Genomic DNA, 19,519 nt, shown 5'->3' on the forward strand with positions numbered 1-19,519 from the left:
GCAGGTCGTGGTTTCGATCCCGACCCTGACGATGCCTGTATATTTGGAGTTTTCACATTCTCCTCGTGTTCTTGGTTCTTTCGGTAAAGTCACGTAGAAGGGAAGTAATAAAATAATACTTCCCTTCTACGTGACTTTACCGAAAGAACCAAGAAGATGGATCCCTGCAGTCACGAAAGCTTTAAATCAAAATTTATTCTCCTCGTGGTCGCGTGGATTTTCCTCTGGCCGATATAAATTTCCACATGTTCTGCGTTGAGCTATCATTTGTGGCCAGGTCGCCACCCAGTGGGCCTGATAAAATATAAAAGTTAAAAATAACTTTAGTTTAACTCTGACGCCAAGACAACGGACCAGCCTCCAGCACCGATGCCGACCCGCCGGGAGGAGAGGGCCACATGTAGCGTTCACGGGCACCTGATGCTTCTGCCGTCGCTTCTTCTCCTGCTCGATCTTCTGTTGCTTCTCCAGCTTCTCGGTGATGCGCGCTTCACGCAGGGACTGCCGCTTGCTTCGCTTGTACGCCTTGGCGTTGAGGGCCGTATCCAGGGTGGAGTCGCGTCGCATGCACGCGACCACCTCCTGCCGGAGCTGCACACACATAGACGCGCACACGCGAGTGAGCGAGCAAGTGGCGCGCTCGCGCGAGGTAAGCGACTCGTGTGTGGGGCGCGACGTCAACGTCAACGTGCCGGCACTGCGCTCTGCGCGGCGGCTGCGATATTCGCCCGAAATCCGCGTTGATGTTTAATTTGACCATCGAGAATGGTTTTAAAAATTGTTAAGAGAAACGTACTTTTGTTAAGGGAAACGTATTTTATATAAATTTCGGTGTCTTTGCTCCGATTGCTATGTTGGTTGTTTTTGCTCTGATTGGAATTTCGTTGCCTCTGCACTGATTTCTCTTTGCTTCATTGCTACGCTTTGTTTCTATGTTATTGCTTTTGTCGTGTTGGTGACCCAGGTCACACTTACAATTGAGAGTCATCCTGGTCTTTTGAGTTCTCACCCAGTTCAACAAAATCAACTTGCAACTTAATTTATGAGAAGCTTACCTTATCGTATGCATATAGAACTTCTTTTATCACTGTACGTAGCTTACGGTGCTAATCGGAAGTGCTACTGCTAGCAAGTTATACACAAAAAGTAATCGATTTTCAAAAGTTTTTTTAGACAAGAGAACTTTGGTTGAATAAACCAACAATCAAGTCTCAGTTCACTGCTTCAGCAGTGAGCCCAGAGGCCACAGGTCTGGCGCGGTGGTGCCGTGAGGACGCAGATGTCCAGGTTGCATCTACTCTCCGTGACCACAGTGGGACCCGCGCACCACTTACCTGGCGCTGGAAGTTTAACAGACGAAGGGCCTTGAGTTCCACGGTGGCCTTGGTACGAAGGTCAAAGGGCAGCGCGGCCGTGAGTCCCTCAAGCTCCTGAATGCGATGTGTAATCCGAGCCTGCAGCCTACAACAAGAAAAATAGTGCCCCGTATAGCCTTAACAAACCGATGGGGCAAGTGCTGTTGGAGAGTGGCACCCATGAAGCACAGCGCAGGATGAAAGGAGAATGGTGTGGCCGGCATCACACCCGGCCGCCTTTGTCTTCCCAGTGCTAATGTTTACACCCCACACGCTGTATGCATAGGGAGGCTCAAAACCAGTTCAGATATTTGGCATGAATGTTTGTCACGAGTGGGAATTTAACTTGGGTCGCTGAGTTCGTAGCACAGTTCGCTTTCCACTCTATAACTACTGCCCACACAAATACAAAGATCCCCCATATAACCTTTCGCAGAGTGTAAGGGTAAGTGCTGTTAGCGAGCACCTATGAAGGCCAGCACGACACACAAGAGAGTGGGTAGCCAGCACCACGCCCGGCCGCCTTTGTCTGTCTCGTGGCGATGTTTATGCATCGCACCATATACTCATTTGAGGCTGAGTCGACCTCGGGGAGGCCCTGGTATTGGCCATGAGCGGGAATCAAACTCGGGTTAACGGGTTCGTAGGTCAGCGCGCTCCCCACAACACACACTACCGCTCCCCACAACACACTAACACATCTATATACATAAGCAAAAGTTGACTGCACAATATGGAAAATCCACAAACAAATCTTGCCTGTTTATAAACAAAGTCTACAGTTCTCCTTATGAAATTGGTCTGTGGGTCCCTGGGTCATCTGTTGAATCGTGAAGGCAGATGAGCCTCTCAGTGGCCAATGGACCCCACGAGCACTGGGAACCAGGAGATCCACCTTACGCATCGTTTCCGACCACCAACCACCACCGGTGGCATCACTGGCTCTGGCCATGATGCCATGTGGGTCTTGGGTCTTTAAGAGAATGAACCCAGGCACAATTCCCATCCACGCTGGTGCATGCATGTGCCTGCATATGGACGAGGATTGTTAACCGGTAACCGCTCTCGTAATCGGTTACCAGTTCAGAGTCGGCATCGGGTAACCGATTCCAGTGGAACGTAATGAATGCGCAGATGGACAGTGAACGTACAAACTACACGGTGCAGGCCTAAGTCACGGCGTGGTTTATTATTTATCCTCTCAGTTCTCAGTTAACATGTAAAGGTGCAGCCCTGCAATTGCTTGCTTGCTCGCACACCACGCAGTATGCATCAGGAAGCCACTGGAGCTATGCACTTTTTAATCTAGATTGAAAACTAATTTCTTTACAATTGCTTTTTGTGTCTAGTTTGTTGTCTTTCCCCCGCACCTCCGATTACCACGGTTGTCTACGTAATGGTGCGAAAGAATGTACGTACATACATACATAAGTATGTGAACCGTGAATCTCCGCATCAATCGGCGAACGCACTACAGCTGCTGGGCCACGTTAGAGCCCCTTGCGCAGTGCAAAACGACGACCCGAGTGCAGGCGGCACCTGTACTCTCTCTCCTGCAGGATCTCCACGGGGTCCAGGCCACGAGGCTTCTGCACCGGCACCATCTTGGTCTGCTTCGACTGAAGCGGCGCGGCGCCACCGCCTCCGCCGCCGCCCTGGTGCGGCACAGGCCCCTGGGGGCCCAGCGGTAGTGGCGGGCCTTGCTGGGCCCCACCGCCAGGCCCCGGCGGGCCGGACATGTGCGCGGGGGCCGTGGGAGCGCTCACGGGCGTGATGGCGGCGTGCGGTGCCGGCACGGGGGTCTGGGCTGGAGACGGCCGGCTTGTGCCCGTCTGTGGGGGCGCCACTTTCTGGGGGACTCCCGCCGCGTTTTGGGGTGGGCCTGAGACAGCAATAACAACGACGACGATGACGACCAATACAAAAGCCGACCAGGAACACCCTCGCTGACACGGAGTCGCCGCTTCAACATGGAAGGATCTCCCACACACGCATGATGCAACGCCACCAGTCTCGGCTTTGCTGTATTTTATGTGTGCTTTATGAGTGTCTGAGTTTATATGTGCATATTTGGATGGGTGAGCGTATATGTGTCTGGGTGCATGGGTGAATGTGTATTTGTTTGTGTAGGTGGATGAACAATTGCGTGTATGATTATCTTTGCATATTGTGTGCGTATTTGTATACGTGTGGGTGAGTGTGTGGGTGAGTGAACGTGTAGGGGGGCGAGTGATTACGTGTATGTATGTGTATCTTTGTATATTGCGTGTGTGTAGACCTTTAATTACGTGTGGGTGAGTGTGTGGGTGAGTGTACATTCGTATATCTGTGTGTGTATATGCATGGGTGTGGATATAGGTGTGGGTTAGTGTGGGTGAGTGTGCACGTGTATATCTGTGAGTGTGTATATGCGTGGTTGTGTGTGTACGTGTCATCATGTGATTGCGATGCATGTGTGCGAATCGACCCCCTGGATACCCTTTTAAACAAGATGTTCCGTCTCTCGGGATTTTTCCATTTTTTTTTTATTAAAAAGCGAAATCCGGTATTTGCAAAATGCAACAATGGTGTCATTGTAAACAATGACGCAGCTGCCCTGAGGTAGTAGCACGTTCGCCATTTGTTGCAGAGGTTCGACTCCAGCATGCTCCTCTGGTTAATACTAGAGTGAGCATGAACCATAAAATACAGCAAGGCCGTCTGCTTCACTCACAGTGGACAGTAAAGACCCTGTGACGTCATTGGCCTACTCCTCTGCAATTGTGTGCTGGCTTTACGGAAAAAATGTTTTGAAAACAAAAAATACCACACATTACATAATTGGGATTACACACAGCAGCAGTCGTTAAACTATTTTACCAGGTAAGGCCCACTGTGCTAGAACACCTCTTTTTCAGATGTGACCTCGTCACAAATGATAGCTCAACGAAGGGACTTATCATATGGAAATTTAAAGCAGCCAAATACTCTAAACACACTTGTCAAAATGTGGAGGGAAACACCGGAGGACCGGGAGAAAAATCCACGCGATCACGGGGAAAGAGAGAAACATGCAAACTCCAAACAAACAGGCGTCAGGGTCGGGATGGAACCCAATGAACTCCTGCGTACCCGGCAAGGTAGTTAACATCATACCACGGCAGCACCGCCATTGCTATCGTCTTAGCAATTTATCAGGACCCTCCTGGAAGAGTCGAGCCTCGGTGAGGTTTTCCTGGGTGAACAAGCATAGGACAGTAGTCCCCTCTGTAAACGTTTTAGTCCGTTCCACGAAAACTACTGTTAACCGAAAAAACTGTTCATCGATTGAGTCTGCAAGAGAGCTGTTTCCACTGCAAATACATAAAACGTAATATAAACAAAGCCATTAAAGGTCGTCGCTGATTGGCTGAGGGCATGGCTCAGCCCCACTTACAAGCACTCGGGTTGGCCGAAATTGGTGCCCGCATGCGTAACATAAACATACCGTTAATCAAAATGTTAACGTTCGTCGAAACCATGGGGGTCCTGTGGGAGACGAAACGTTAACCGAAAAACCGCTAACCAATGTCACTCTGAACCAAGGGACTACTGTAGTCGTAATAATAATGTACGTTTCCATTGATGCTGATGCTGGTGTGTGGCGTTACCATCAGGCCAGGGCTTGGTGTTGCTGGGGGGGTGTTGCTGCTGAGCCGGCATCCCCGGCAGAGCCCCCACAGGTGCCCCGGACGGAACAGGGGGCACCCCCATCCCTAATTCACGTCGCCACAAAACACACACGTTACACACAATCAATTGTACAATTGTGTTTTTTTTATCTGAGCCACGTGGCTCAGCCCATCATCTCTCAGGGGTCGATTAATTTAGTACTAGTTTATAAGGAAAGTCAACAGTGGTTATCTTTAGGACAGACTCACCCCTTGCCACAGGAATGTTTAATATCAACCAATGTCTCAGGGCTGTAATTTGATATTACTCATCACAGATGTTAATGGTGGCTGGGAATTGAACTCAAATTTGTAGAGCAGCGCGCTAACCACTGTACCACCACTGCACAGGTACACGCACACCAGTAACTATATAAAGACAAAGATCCCCCGTGTAGCATGAACAGACTCTTGGGGCAAATGCTGTTAGCGAGCAACTATCAAGGCTGGCACGGCACACGAGGGGGTGGGTGGCCAACATCATGCCCGGCCATCTTTGTCTCTCCAGTGGTGATGTTAACACACCACACCAGGTACTCATTTGAGACTGGGTAGACCGAGGAAAGCCATAGGACCGGTTCAGACAATTGTTACTGATGTTGGCCGTGAGCAGGAATCGAACTTGGGACACCAGATTCGTAGCCTAGTGCACTAACCGCTACGCCATACACACACACACGTATTCACACACATAGCCGCAGTAGTTGACTGAACAATATGCAAAACCCACATACATGTTAACACAAGCACCCAGACATGCAATAACACAACTAACCACACAAGAGATACGCTGAGTGCAAATAAAGGGACTGTGATTATGCAGGCAGCGTATGCACAAGCACAGACACGTATAATCCAGTGGTCACGAATTGACACCAGTCACATGCTCACTCACCTGCAGCCAGTCATCTCCCTGTCCCTCTATTGCTACTAACACGGTTACTGTTCCTGTGAAATTCACTTGTTGATTCCCCCACCAGGACTCACTTCTACCAGACTGACTGTTTTGTGTTGTCTATTCCAACCACCACACTGCAGTTTACAACAACGCACACCTACTCATTTACTATCCTACTCACTAACTCCCTCACCGACTCACCCACTTCACCCACCACACTGCAGGTCACAATACAGCTCTTTCTGCTTCTTCTCCTCGAACTGCTCCACTTTGGAATTCCCTCTCATCCTCATCGTCCATTTTCCAAAAGCTTTTATCATAACAACCTTACACAAATCTTCACTTTATTATTATAGAACAATAAAATAATAAAAATATTATGACGATTGCTTGTGTTGCGATCAGAATGTCGTGATATTTGTATCATTTTTTATTCACTTTATTTTCATTTTTATTATTTTATTGTTCTATCTACATGACTTTACCAAAAGACCCAAAGAATAACCTTACACAATTCAAGAAACGCGTCACCTCTGGACGATTACAACTTTGATGAGTGCCGTATGTTGCCGGCCGTGTGACGATTTGGGCCTGTGGGCTTACGCTCAGAAACTGCGCTTCGAAAATAATGTAACTGATCAAAATTAAAGGGATAAAAGGCGGACGGACGCACAGACGGACAGACAAACCTTGCGGACGGCCCCCGAATGCCGGCGGCTGGTGCTGCAGGTGGCCCTGCGGAGGAGAGCCCAGGGGCGGTGGCTGCTGGGCCGACTGCTGGGGAGGGGGCGGCTGGCTCTGCGCGTTCTGTGGGGGCGCCAGGCCGCCCATGGGGCGCTTGCCCTGCAGCGCCATCTGCAGTCCCTCGGGGAGCGGCTGCCCCCGTGCCAGCAGCTTGTAGGCCATGATCTGCGCCCGCAGCTGCTGCAGCTGCATCGGGTTAAACGGGGAGGGGGCGCCGGGCCCCCCGTTCGCTGTTGGCGACAGGCAACACCGACAGCATTGGTGAAAGTACGTCGGTGCTCGTAAAGACGATTTGACGATTGCTGCTGCATTCACAGCCTTGCACACAGACGAACTCCACAAATTCAACACATTTCTTCAAAGCACTTGGGTGCTGTGAAGAAGCACCATACCATCACCTTTAGCAGTCGGGGTGAGTGATAATTTAGCAGTCACGGATCCACTCCGGTCACTTGTTTACCGGCTATCGGTCACCTCATTATCACTCTTCTATCGCTACTGCCATGGCTATCTTTCCCGTGATCCCTCAATCGTCGGTTCCTCCTCGCATGCTGAGAACTAGGTCGACCAGACAGTTTGGTCTCGTCCAAACGGTGTTCAATCACTGGGCAGCAAGTCACAATACTTCAGTGTTTCCACTAAATTTTCCTCGCACTGCTCCCACCTTGGAATTTCCTTCCATCGTCTATTTTCCCAAACTCTTGGAATAATTACCATTCTCAATTCGAGAAAAGCGTTACACTCATCTATTAAAACCCTGACAGTGCTTTATTTATTGTTGCTGGCCTTTCTCGGTGTTTTGGACCCCTTTGGCCGGCTTGTGCTCGGCAAACGTAAAATGAAAGCGCCTACAACGACGTTCGCTTGGTGAAGTCCGAACCTGCATTTGGCACAGCGGGTCCTGAAGCCTGGGCATCTCCCTTTGGAGGGGGGCCATTCGGGTTCGAGGCCATGGGCACGGATGAAGTGGGGGGCCCTCCCCCCGACATGGGACTGGATGCATGCTCTGGGCCCCCCAGCGGGGACGGGTGTGGTGATGCGTAACCTGCGAGACACAGAGCACAAGTTCAGCAGCAGCACACAGGCAAAGACAAAGATCCCCACTCCCACATTATAGCCTTAACAGGCTATTGGGGAAAGTGCTGTTAGCGAGCACCAATGCAGGCCAGCATGGCACACGAGGGGGTGGGTGGCCAGCACCACGCCTGGCCGCATTTGTTTCCCCATTTGCGATGTTTACACACCGCATCAGATACTCATTTGAAGCAGAGTCGACCTAGGGGAGGGCCCAGGACCGGTTCAAATCATCGTCACTGGTGTTGGCCCGTGAGCGGGAATTGAACTCAGGTTGCCGGGGTCATAGCGCATTACCGCTCCCCATGCACACAGGAAGGGGACACCCCCGCGTACACCTCAGTTCAGTTGGCACGTGTCGGTGGTATCTTCTGAACCTTTCACTTGAGCAATGAATGCAAGTGAAAGTCATTTGACACAAAGTCAGTGGTGGAAATGTAAACATGCAGAAGCCAAGATAAGAAACCCCCATTCATCCTGCAGCAGCCCCCCTCTACGGAAACACCGTGGTATAGGAATATGAGCGGAAACGCCGTGGTGTAGGAATAGCAGCCCTTCTGGAAAGTGCCGGTGAACAAGAAGTATATTGTCTTTTGGGTGAGGGAATTTGGTGCTTGTTTTAAGCCAAAAGTCTCATCATTGACCCTCCACCACCTCACAAGATTATTACTTCTAAGTCCCAATGTAATCAATAAAATTATCACCGGGAATGCTCCTCCTCCTCATCGGTGGTGGCTTATGACTTTTCACGAGTGAATTTAACATCGACGTAGAATTTGTCACGCACCGGTGTTTGCACAGAGGCATGGGGGAAACCACACAGAACCGGCTCTACCATAAATTGCTGTTGCTCCATGCTCCTATATCGTGATGTTTGTCCACCTCCATGAATGAGTGTTTATACGTGTGTGTGTGGGATAAAACCGCAGCTCCCGGAGAAAATCCACGAATGATCCCTTCATTTTGGGACATGTGGCCTACACAAAGGGAAGTGAGAGAGAGAGGGCACCTTGTGAGTGCTGATCCATGGGGCTGGGAGGGAACATGGCCGGGTGGCCCGGCTTCATCACAACCAGGGGCTTCCGTTGGCCAAAGCGAGCATCGTCGCCCGCTCCCTTCTCCTGCAGGGACTCCACGGTCTGCGCACGCGGTCCACAGTCACCGTCACCCCTCGTGATCATCTCGCCCGAGACGCCGTCTCGCGTAAAAAGAGAGCCCTGCGATACTATTGGCTCCTAATGCAGTCCGTTCTCCTACAACGCCGCGCGTTGTTTTCATAACGCAATTGAATATCATGTGATGAATGTATTGGGAAACACATTTTCTTCATAACGCGGATGTGAATTGGCTATAACGCGTTCGAGTGAGCGGAAGTACATTGCGCGAGCAGGAATAAGCGGTCGAACGGCTGCCTCTGCGTAGCATCGCAGGAGGTGGGATGCTGCTGGATGCTTCTAGATGCTGTGTATGCATCTTATGTGTTAACGCGGACTGTGCTTTGCCCTCTATTAAAGATGATTTATTATAACGCGATGTTTCCATAACGCGGTGATCTTGAGAAACGCAACAACTACCACTGCGTTAAAGGAGAACGGACTGTGATGTCAACTCATAACGCGCCCGCCGCCGCACAGTATTCACTCACTCTCCAAGAGAGACAATGACTCGGAGGCACGAGCAGGAACCACAGATTAGTGGGAAGGCAGCCACATGGTGAGCTGGTGTCAACAATTGCCCAAGCTCTGCATTCCTCTATATATTAAGGTTTGTGCTCCTCTCAAACAGGAACATGCAAATATACAAATAATCACGGACAGTTTAGAAGACAGCACAACGTTAAGAAACATTTATCACAAATGACACTCAATTTTGTTCAAGAAAAAGCAGTGAATTGGTTGTCACACATGGGAAGTAGTGTCAGGGTTTAGTAAATGTCAAAATGTCTGTGATGACACGCATACCGTTACCCAGAGAAAACACATATATATCGTTACCCAGGGATATGTATACCATTACCCAGGGATGTTATGCATACCGTTACACAGGGGTGGTACGTAAACCGTTACCCATGGGTGGTACGTACACAGTAAATCACCGTTTAACGCATGTTCACACTCCTCGCCATATCCACACTTTATATTTAAGTAAATGACTGTCACACGTAGTATATGTATATAAACATTATATAAACCAAAGCTATTTAAAACTAAACATGTTCAACAATGTACTGGAGTGTCAAATAATAACAATAAAAAAATTACGGGCTGGAACGGCATCCCCACCTTATTATTCCTTATAGGAAAACGATTCCCCGCTTAATGCAAATTCTCTTTACGCGGGAAATTTCAGGAGCGCAAACTCCCACGTTAAGCGAGGACTTGCTGTATACTGGTACCCAGGGGTGATAAGTATTAAACATTACCAGGGGTAATATATCGTTACCCAGGGGTGATAAGTATTAGCATTACCCAGAGGTGAGCCTCATGGAAATTGATGGCATATCAGTGATGTTACTGAATCGCCTCGCTTCACAACAGCGTAGTATAGTGTGTATGGAACAGGATGTTTTGAGGAAGTGAAATCTGTATTAAACTATGAAAACGAATTACACACTTTTATTGAACTTGCCTTGTTGTCTGTTTTTATTCTTTCAAATCTTTGACGCTTAATAACGAGCTGATATTTTCTACACCGACTCATCTCGCGTGACAATTCAAGAATTCATAAAAAAACGGTCCAGTTCCCGCCGATCCTGCGCCTATGTGTTTTTTACTTCCTGTGAATAAGCAATACTTGTATATTCTGTCCCCCCCATTTCAAATCAAGAATGGTTGTGCCCCACAAATGCGGGTAAACGTCTTATCCAATCAGAGCGGCTGATTTTGGGGAGCCTCTGACCAATGCAAGGCGCGCTTACATCGCCACTCATCATGGCGCTAGAGCGGCCGTTGTGGTACCCTTTGTGCGAGATCAACAATTACGATAATAATTACTACTGCAATAATGACTATTGTTATTGTTAAAATAATGAGTTATAATCTTAATAAATCGCATTATCGTTTGCTTTGTCACGTCCGTTCCGATGCGCGAGTGCAACATGGTTATGCTCAAGTTGAGCGAGCAGGTGAGAGCCGTGATCATGATTTAGAATTAAGTGCCGTAATGCTATGCCTATTTTGATTGCCAAAATGTTCTTATTATGATTGTTGATATAAGTGCTTTAAGTTAATGTGCTAAATCTTGGAAACTGTGTAGCGATATGCACCGTTGTGCATATGGACGCATTGTTATAACATTGCAGTCTCAATGTTTTACCGTCTTTCATAGAGTACAGTACTCAATGTTCGCAAATAACGACAATTTCAACGTGTTATACGTATCGTGTTGTTCTAATTGTAATTCACTACTTTGCAATCGGGGTGATCGTTATTCTCATTGCAATAGCCGTTCTTCGGGCTGCGTGCTATTAACTTTCATTACATTTATTGTTGTATAGCAATATGTATGCTTTCATTTATTGTAGGGTCAAGGGTTCACATAGGCAAGCCATCGTTGTCATCTCTACAAGGTCATAAAATAGATACCACTTTGTGCGAAGTCGTCAGTGCTTCTTAAAGATGGTCCCTGCCATGGGAATCTGGAATTTCCACTGGTGGAGATGAGTGCCACACAATGCCTGCAGGAGCATATACACCTCTTGTCAATCCACTGCTGGATGAGGGCCTCTCCACGCCCTGTTGGTCGTGGAGGCCATTTGACCATACTTCGCCCCGGCTGGTCAGTGCAGATTAGTAAAGGGCCCGCAGCCCTATGCCAACCTGTTTGTGCATGGTGGGCACCCATCCAGGCACTGTCCAAGCTCATATTTGCTTGGCTTTCGAAGTCCGACCAGAGAGGGAACGTTCCAAGTCCGGGTGATTTGTTCATAACATCTCGCCACCGTGGCACCCTCTATGAGATGTTAACTTCCTCGCCTTGTATACAGGAGGCCATGGGCTCGATGCTGACCCTCACGCTTGCATATGTGGAGTGTGCATGTACTCTCCGTAGCGGTTAAATAGTTAAAATAGTTTTCACGGTAACAAAAAAATGGTTAATAAAATAGTTGTTTGATGCACATACTTTTATTTACATTCAAAAGTAAAAAAATAATTAGTTTCACCCCAGAAATTAATTAAATTGTATGTACTGAATAAAAGTGGGTGGCTTCCTTTTGATATGTTTAATTTCCTTAATGCAAGCCACCCAGCACATGAAGTTGTATGAATTTCTGGGGTGAAAATAATACATTTTCTACTTTTCAGTGGAAATAAAAGTGTGTGGCCCTCTGAGCTCTTCTTCTCTTTTACAGAAGCGACCTGGCTACAAATGATAACCCAACGACTTATCATGTGGAAATGTATAACATACTCTTAGTTCTTTCGGTAAAGGCACGTAGGTAAAAAATGAAATTAAAATTAATAAAAATAAAACAATAAAAATCACGACGTTTTATTGTTTAATTTCATTTTTTACCTACGTGACTTTACCGAAAGAACTAAGAGTATGAATCCTTGCAGTCACGAAAGCTTCAAATCTAGAATAAATGTATAACAGTCAAAAAAATCCACGAGACCATGGGGAGAGAGACATGCAAACTCTAAATATACAGACGTCAGGGTTGGAATTGAACCCACGACCTCCTGCATACCAGGCGAGGAAGTGTGTGCTGCCGATCGGGCCGGCACGGCCGCAGCCAGACGCGTCGTCGTGACGCTCACCTTGTGTAGGGCGTGGATGTTGTCATGCGGGAAGGGACCTGGCACCCCAGGGTGCATATAGTGCCCTCCTCCGTGAGCGTGGCCCGAGTGCGCCCCGGGAGGGAGCGGGTGCGGGGGCGGCGCCGGGCCCGGGCTCATGCCCATGAGGCCGTGCGAGGACCCGCCCCCCGGGGAGGGCCCGGGACCCGGGCTGGGGCCCATCATGGGGCTGTGAGAAGGCCCGGGATTGGGCACCGTCGATCCTCCCACGCCGGACGGCACGCCGCCCTGCTCGCCTGACATGGCCTCCTGTCGCTGGGCCGAGACAAGACCTGCAAAGAACACAGTGCCGGTCAGTCACAGCACCGAGAACAGCAGTTCAGTGTAAAGCAGCAGTCAGCATGATTGATGATCCTGCACTCATTCATTTATTCCAGTCACTCACTCACTGCCTGTCAATCGCTTCTCAATCACTCTTTTATCACTAATACTACCATAGTGATTGTTCCCGTGAACTTAACTCGATGATTACACCTCCAAAGTTGAGGATTCGGTTCCACCAATACTGGATTATGGACCGGGCCAGTGGGGCCAGTGCCTCGGGGCCTCGGACTGCCAGGGGGCCTCCAAGCTTCAGGCCGCACGCAGTGGCATGGCCCAAGACTTCCGAAGAAAGTTGAACGCCAGGGCCCCCAGCACGCACAGTGCAAGCTGACCATTAGGCCCCTGGGTGCTTATAGCGTGAGCTCACCACTAGGACCCCTCAGTGCTTACAATGTGAGGATCCCCCAGACCCCTTGGTGTTTAAAATGTGAGTTGACCACTACTGCCCCCCAGACCCCTCGGCGCTTACAATGTGAGGGCCCCCAGGCCCCTTGGCATTTAAAGAGTAAGCTGACCACTAGGACCCCGGGCCCCGCAGCCCTTACAATGTGAGGCCCCTCGGTGCTTAAAGCGTGAGCTGACCACTAGGGCCCCCAGGCCTCTCGGTGCACACGCGTAACACCTGGGGCCCCTTGGTACGTACAGTGCATGCTTAAAACGAGAGCGTCTCGGAGAGTATAGTGCTTCTGTACAACTAAGCCACTGGTTGTCACACTACAATATGCTGTGACATGATACAATATTCACCAACAAGTCAGTACATTCTGCATAACAGGACAGTTTGAAGGGCGTCATTATGGCAAGCTTTGTCTTTGGACCAATCAGTTTCAAAGACAATGCATTTTTTATCAAGAGTATGTTTTTTGCATTCTGACCACAAGTATTGTGGTTAATGCAGACATGATTCCTTGTAAAATGCTTCAGTTTGGTGTTTAATCATCTTAACACCTGTGTTGCCAGAAAAAAGGGGAAAATCTATTCTCAGGGTTAGGGTTATTTTCTTTTTTGTGCTTTTCTATGTTTTTCTTTTATCTACTCAAAGCTGCCTCTAGGTACAAGTAGACTATAAAATACTACCACTTGATTGTATTTTCCAACAAAAGTATCTGAAGGGTGTTGTCATTATTAATATATGTTCATTCAATTATTATTTAATAAGTATTGAGATATGCTATCAATATATTCATATAAATAGCATACTAGTTCTGAAATATGGACCACAAACGTTGCAATAGTGGTGCTTCCAAAAGGAAAGCCAAAAAAGAAGAGGCAAGAGAGGCAGTTTTGCTTCAAAGTGTTCCACTCATTGCCAACTTCTTTCAAAAAACCCTTGAGTAGTAATAATGATGACAGCAGCACTATTGTCAGCTGTGAGGAAGGAACTAGCACTAGTTCAGTTTCCAGTAATGTTGTCACTCCCCCAGAGCCATCCTTTGAAGGCGAACCCTCAACAGCTAATGGTATACAAGAACCATCATTTCCACCTCAGGAGCAGTTGGGCAGTTCATAAGAATCAAATCAGCAACCAAGCCATTCCTGGTGCTATGAGGTCACTGACCCTGCATTATGGCAAAGCACTTCCAGTGACATTGTGAAGTCAGTGCTTATTGAAAGAGGAGCAGTCCACATCCAAAACCGCAGTGAAAAATACCCAGCTTCAATCCGAGATAGAGCGCTTGGTGGAAAGACTAGAAGTTCCAACAATTAACTTCTGAACTAGAAATTGCCAAATGGGCAGAAGGTTCTTAGACAGTGGCTACTGTACTCACCCTCAACAAATTATGTGCACTGTTTTGCCTGCAAACTGTTATCCAGCAAGCTCGGTGGCTTTAGTCAGGGGTTTAGTGACTGGAAGCACTCTGAAAGAATAGGGGAACATGAAAAGAGTTGCAGAACACAGATCATGCACGCTTGCCTTGCACCAGCTGACAAAGGGCAGTGCTATAGATGCAGATCTCATGTAGCAACCTGATGGGGAATGTAAATACTGGAGGGACATTTTGAAAAGAGTTGTAGCAGTGATAAAGTTATTGGGTGAAAGAGGACTTGCGTTTAGGGGAGATGATGAACGGTTTGGGTCAACCCATAACAGTAATTTCCTTGGCATCCTTGAATTGCTGTCACAATTTGACCCATTCTTATCTGAACTTATTCAATAGTTTGGCAGAAAATCAAGACGGACAGTGTCCTATTTGTCATCGACAATATGTGAATAACTCATTGAGCTAATGGGTCAGACAACTGACCAAACAATAGCAGATGAGATTCGGGATGCCAAATATTTTTCAATAATTGTTGACTCCACCCCAGACCTGTCACATGTGGACCAATTGACGTTCATATTCCGGTTTGTTAACAGCAGCGGGAAGATGGTGGAGCGATTCCTGGGCTTTGAGCCAATTGAGAGCCACACTGGTAAAAGTTTAAGAGACTGTAACTCTGATGGTGGAGGGCCTTGGGTTGGACCTCTCAAACTGTAGAGATCAGTCATATGAAAATGCAAGCAACATGTCAGGAAAATACAATAGGCTACAGGCCCACCTGAAACAAAAAACCCTCTGATAGAGTATGTGCCTTTCGCAGCGCATTCACTTAACTTAGTTGGTGTTAACACCTTAGACGGCAGTAGCCCAGAGGCTGACGAGTTTTTTAACATGTTGCAGTCACTGTACACATTTTGCTCTTCATCCACACACAGATGGAGGAAAGTCTTTCGGAAGACAGATGTCAGACTGACATTAAAATCGCTGTCCAGTACTCGGTGGAGTGCTCGGGCAGAGTCAACCAAGGTACTGTGGAGAAATTACACCCACATTAGAGAGGCCTTCGGTGGTATGTGCAATGATGATAATGATAAAAAAGATACTCGAATTGAGGCCGCTGGACTATGTGCTAAATTGGACACCTTAGAGATGATGTTCATGGCACATTTCTGGGATGTCATACTTGACCGGTTCCACACTACAAGCATGCATCTACAGAAACGTGACATTCACATCTCTGTAGCAGCACAGCTTTTATCTTCGTTAACGGGTTTTGTGGCGAGACAGTTTGAGGCTTTTGGAAGGGCAGCCTTAAATGTGACAGGTGTCTCTCAGTCATATGAGCACGATCTTCAGCGAAAGAAGAAACGCAAAACATTTGCAGATGAGAGCTCAGAGCCAGGTGTGACACTTGAGGGGAGGGAGAAGTTGAAAATAGAAACATTTTATGTGGTCATTGATAAGCTAGTGGCATGCCTTGAATATCGCTTGGACGCTTACAAGTGTTTGACCAGTCTCTTTGGAGTTCTGTTTATGTCAGATCAGGTGTCTAACAGTGATGTCATAGTGTAAAAGGTAAATGCACTCTCTGCTGCATATCCATCAGACCTGGACATGAACTTTGCCAACGAACTCATCTAATTCAAGTATTTCATGTCTGACTGAGAGTGAGAACTGCCCAACTAAATTGCTTGAGACGTTGCAGGCACTTAATCTGCAGTGTTCCCCAATATTTTCGTGGCACTTAGGATTTGTCAAACTTTGCCAGTGACAAACTGCCAGGGTGAGCGGACATTTTCCCTTTTAGGCAAAATAAAAAATAAGCTGCGGAGTAGCATGTTGCCAAACACGTCTCAGCTCATTGCAACTCAAGTCAATAGAGTCAGACCTTGTCAGACAGCTAGATTTTGACGATCTAGTGGATGATTTTGCGAGGAGGAAGGCAAGAAAGACACCAATATAGAAAATCTGGGGGGGGGCTCCAAAAGAAATGTGCCCAGGGGCCTCACGGGACCATGATCCGGCCCTGGGTTCCACCACACTCTTTTGTTTCATCCCCACTGTACAACCACCACACTGCAGATCACAACACTTACAGACTCCCTCACCCACTCACTCACCACACTGCAGATCACATTTCTCTTCATGCTTTTTACCGTGCACTGCTCAACTCTGAAATTCTCTCCCATCGCCTCATTTCCAAAACATTCATAATAATAAACTTGCTCGATTCAAAGAAATATGCCACTCGTAAACTTTGAAGTTGCTGTTTGTTGCTGGCTGCTTGACGTGTTGGCCCTTTGGGGCCCTGTGCTCGGTAACGGTGTTAAAAATAAAGCCATGTGATCAGATCTTCACAATGAGCTCAAACAACCAACGTCTCCGTCCAGGAGAGCTCCATGACTGAACCTCTGAGTTAACTGAACCTCTGAGTTAATCGACTCCCTGCTGAAATGGGAATTGTTGCAGCATCCGTGGCCATCTCCCGCTTAGAAGCCTTGCACAGAGCGATTGGTGGAAGTTCCACATTACTACGGCAGGGACTCATTAACAAACGCGGCAGGGACTCACTCACAAACGGGGCAATCTCTGTTGACTTCCCTAGACAGTGGTGCTCATGTCATTGACTCCGGACGCAATGATGTTAATGGGCTGAGACGCCCCAAGCACCCCAACTCCCCCCAACCAGGATTTGAACCTCTCAGCATTCCCCGCTCGCTCTACCGCTGAGCAGCAGCAGTAGCCTGGCCCGATTAGTGCTTGTCTCAGTGGAACGATGGCCATTTAACTTTTCTCTAGTTTAATTTTGTGGAGACTCATTCGTCTACTCTGCGTCTATTGTGTCTGTGTTTACTGGGTGAAGGCGGATTAGACAATAGCATCCCCAGCGTGTGACCTCGTGAGGGAGTGCGAGATCGTCAGCGGGAGATCTGGACACAGCCGACAAGACCCAACAACCACCGCATGCCCCAAGCGCCTTCTGTTTGGCCGGATAGAGGGGGGGGCTAAAAGAGCACAGAAACGGGCTAGAGAAGAGATGGACTGTTGTGAAAGTGTGAGTGTGTGAGTGTTTGCGAGTGAATGGCACGGGCTGGTAAGGAGATGGGGCTGATGTGAGACTGTGAGTGAATGTGTGCCTGAGTGGGCTGAGTGTCTGAGTGGCACGGGCTAGAGGAGACGGCTGACGCGGTACGTGCACCGAGTGAGTGGACGTGGCGATGGCTGGTACCCGTGGTACCAAGATCGACCGTGGAGGAGGCTCCTGGGCAGTAGGAGGCAGTCGCCCCTCCAACAAAAGCGGGGAGGGCAGAGATACGACGCTCACAACAACGACGGGCGGAGCGCCAGGGCGGATAAAACGCAGCGAAGTGTCACACGGAGGACCACAGGTAGTGCCAGTCATCTCAGTCAGTCAACCCATAGCACCCGGGTCTGTCCCGTGACCTCATGTCAGCAGCGAGCATTCGACACTCCACGTGGCCTCCTTGGTGCACCTAGCCTGGCACAAGCGCCTCGGTGACGTCACTGCCACTTGGTGGCAAATGTGCAGCTGCTGTCGTCGATAATGAGCGAGTGACAGAGCGAGTGACGGAGCGATTGTGTGAATGGCAACGTGCCCGAGCGAGTGAGGAGAGTTCGTGATGGGGAGGCGAGGCGCGAGTCTGAATGAATGGGACGGCGTGTTGAGTGGGGAGCGGTGGCGCAGCGATTCTGTCCCTCGCCGGTGATGAACCGCCCCTGGATAGAATCGGCACCAAATGGTTATTTGGCCGATGCAGTTTGCAAACATTCGCACCGAGGAGACAAAGGCAGAGTGCTGCTGCCCCCCCGTGGGTCGCTAAGAGCGATCGTCTCTGCCGGTGCGTGAGGATCACCGCACGGGGGCCCCGCACCGCCTCCACCGCCTACCGAGCGCCTCGCGTTCTCCGCGTCTCTTGTCGTTCCCCTGCACCCCGAGCTCGCATCTCCCCGTCCCGCTGTCCTCGCTTCTCTCACGGTCCCGTGTCTCCATGCGGCGCCGCCTTTTGTCTCGCGATCGCCATGCCTCCCTCGTCTCTCGTTCCCTTCATGCTTAACCCCCAACACCACCGTCCTCGGGTCTTCTCATCCCCGCGTCTCACCGCCTGTCCACCCTGCCTCTCCCCCCCATCGCGTGCCTCCGAGCGCGACGTTGTCTCCCTGCCCCGACCTCTCGGTCCTCCTCTCCCTTCTCCCGGCGTCTCCCACCGCCTAAACCCGCGGTGTTCTCCCGGCGTGACCCCCCCACCCCCACACGCTGCATATCCCCGCGTCAGCTCAGCGGTACCTTGCGTCTCCCCGTCCCCGCGCCGTGTCGCCTCCCTCGCTCCTGGCCTTCGATCTCCCGTCGCGGCGTGCGCGTTGTGTGTGCGGCGTGCGTCTCTCTCTGCCTCGCCGCTTCTCCCCGGGGTCTCCGCTAACAAAGCCAAATGGCGGCGCCGGGCAGGGACGCGGCGTCACTGCGGCAACGCGGCAAGGCCGCGCCGATCACATTCCACACAGCGGATGCGCGCGCGCGCCCTCCCCATTGGCCCGCGCTCTCGAGCGCTCGCCCCAGAGGCCGCGCGCCATTGGCTCGCCGCGGCGCACGCCGCCGATGCGCGGTGGGGAATACAACGGAGGGGAGAGGGGGGAGCAAGACAACGCTGTATGGGGGAGGGGGCTTCACCGGGGCCCAGAGCCCCCCCCCCCGCTGCTCCGATTGGTTGAAGTGAGAGCGCGAGCCGGGTGAGAGCGCGCGTCGTGATTGGTCCGCGGTTACCTCATCGTCCAATGAGGGCGAGTTCCCCCCCCCACGCCGTGGTCAATAGTCCACTGCTGGATGTGGATGGAGGCGAGGGGTCTTCACGTGGCT

General features: G+C 49.6%; 1 protein-coding gene across 4 annotated transcripts in view; it reads right to left on the reverse strand.

Annotated features, from left to right (window-relative positions):
* LOC144726634 (SWI/SNF-related matrix-associated actin-dependent regulator of chromatin subfamily A member 4-like) overlaps window positions 1–19,220 on the reverse strand; it is a 59,847-nt gene extending 40,627 nt beyond the window's left edge. For 2 of the 4 annotated variants that reach the window (XM_078605370.1, XM_078605368.1), the window contains exons 1-9: window positions 18,953–19,216; window positions 12,521–12,831; window positions 8,770–8,899; window positions 7,567–7,731; window positions 6,632–6,916; window positions 4,985–5,089; window positions 2,895–3,237; window positions 1,335–1,461; window positions 418–591 (exon numbers count right to left, since the gene is read on the reverse strand). In XM_078605370.1, coding sequence (XP_078461496.1) covers window positions 418–591; window positions 1,335–1,461; window positions 2,895–3,237; window positions 4,985–5,089; window positions 6,632–6,916; window positions 7,567–7,731; window positions 8,770–8,899; window positions 12,521–12,802 — 1,611 coding nt within the window. In that variant the 5' untranslated portion in view covers window positions 12,803–12,831; window positions 18,953–19,216. Of the gene's footprint in view, window positions 1–417; window positions 592–1,334; window positions 1,462–2,894; window positions 3,238–4,984; window positions 5,090–6,631; window positions 6,917–7,566; window positions 7,732–8,769; window positions 8,900–12,520; window positions 12,832–18,952 lie in introns of all 4 variants that reach the window. The other 2 variants (XR_013587318.1, XM_078605369.1) reach the window with 2 other exon arrangements.
* Window positions 19,221–19,519: the final 299 nt, after the last annotated feature.

This window comes from Lampetra planeri, chromosome 24 (assembly GCF_965212315.1).
Source record: "Lampetra planeri chromosome 24, kcLamPlan1.2.h2, whole genome shotgun sequence".
Taxonomy (NCBI): Eukaryota; Metazoa; Chordata; class Hyperoartia; order Petromyzontiformes; family Petromyzontidae; genus Lampetra; species Lampetra planeri.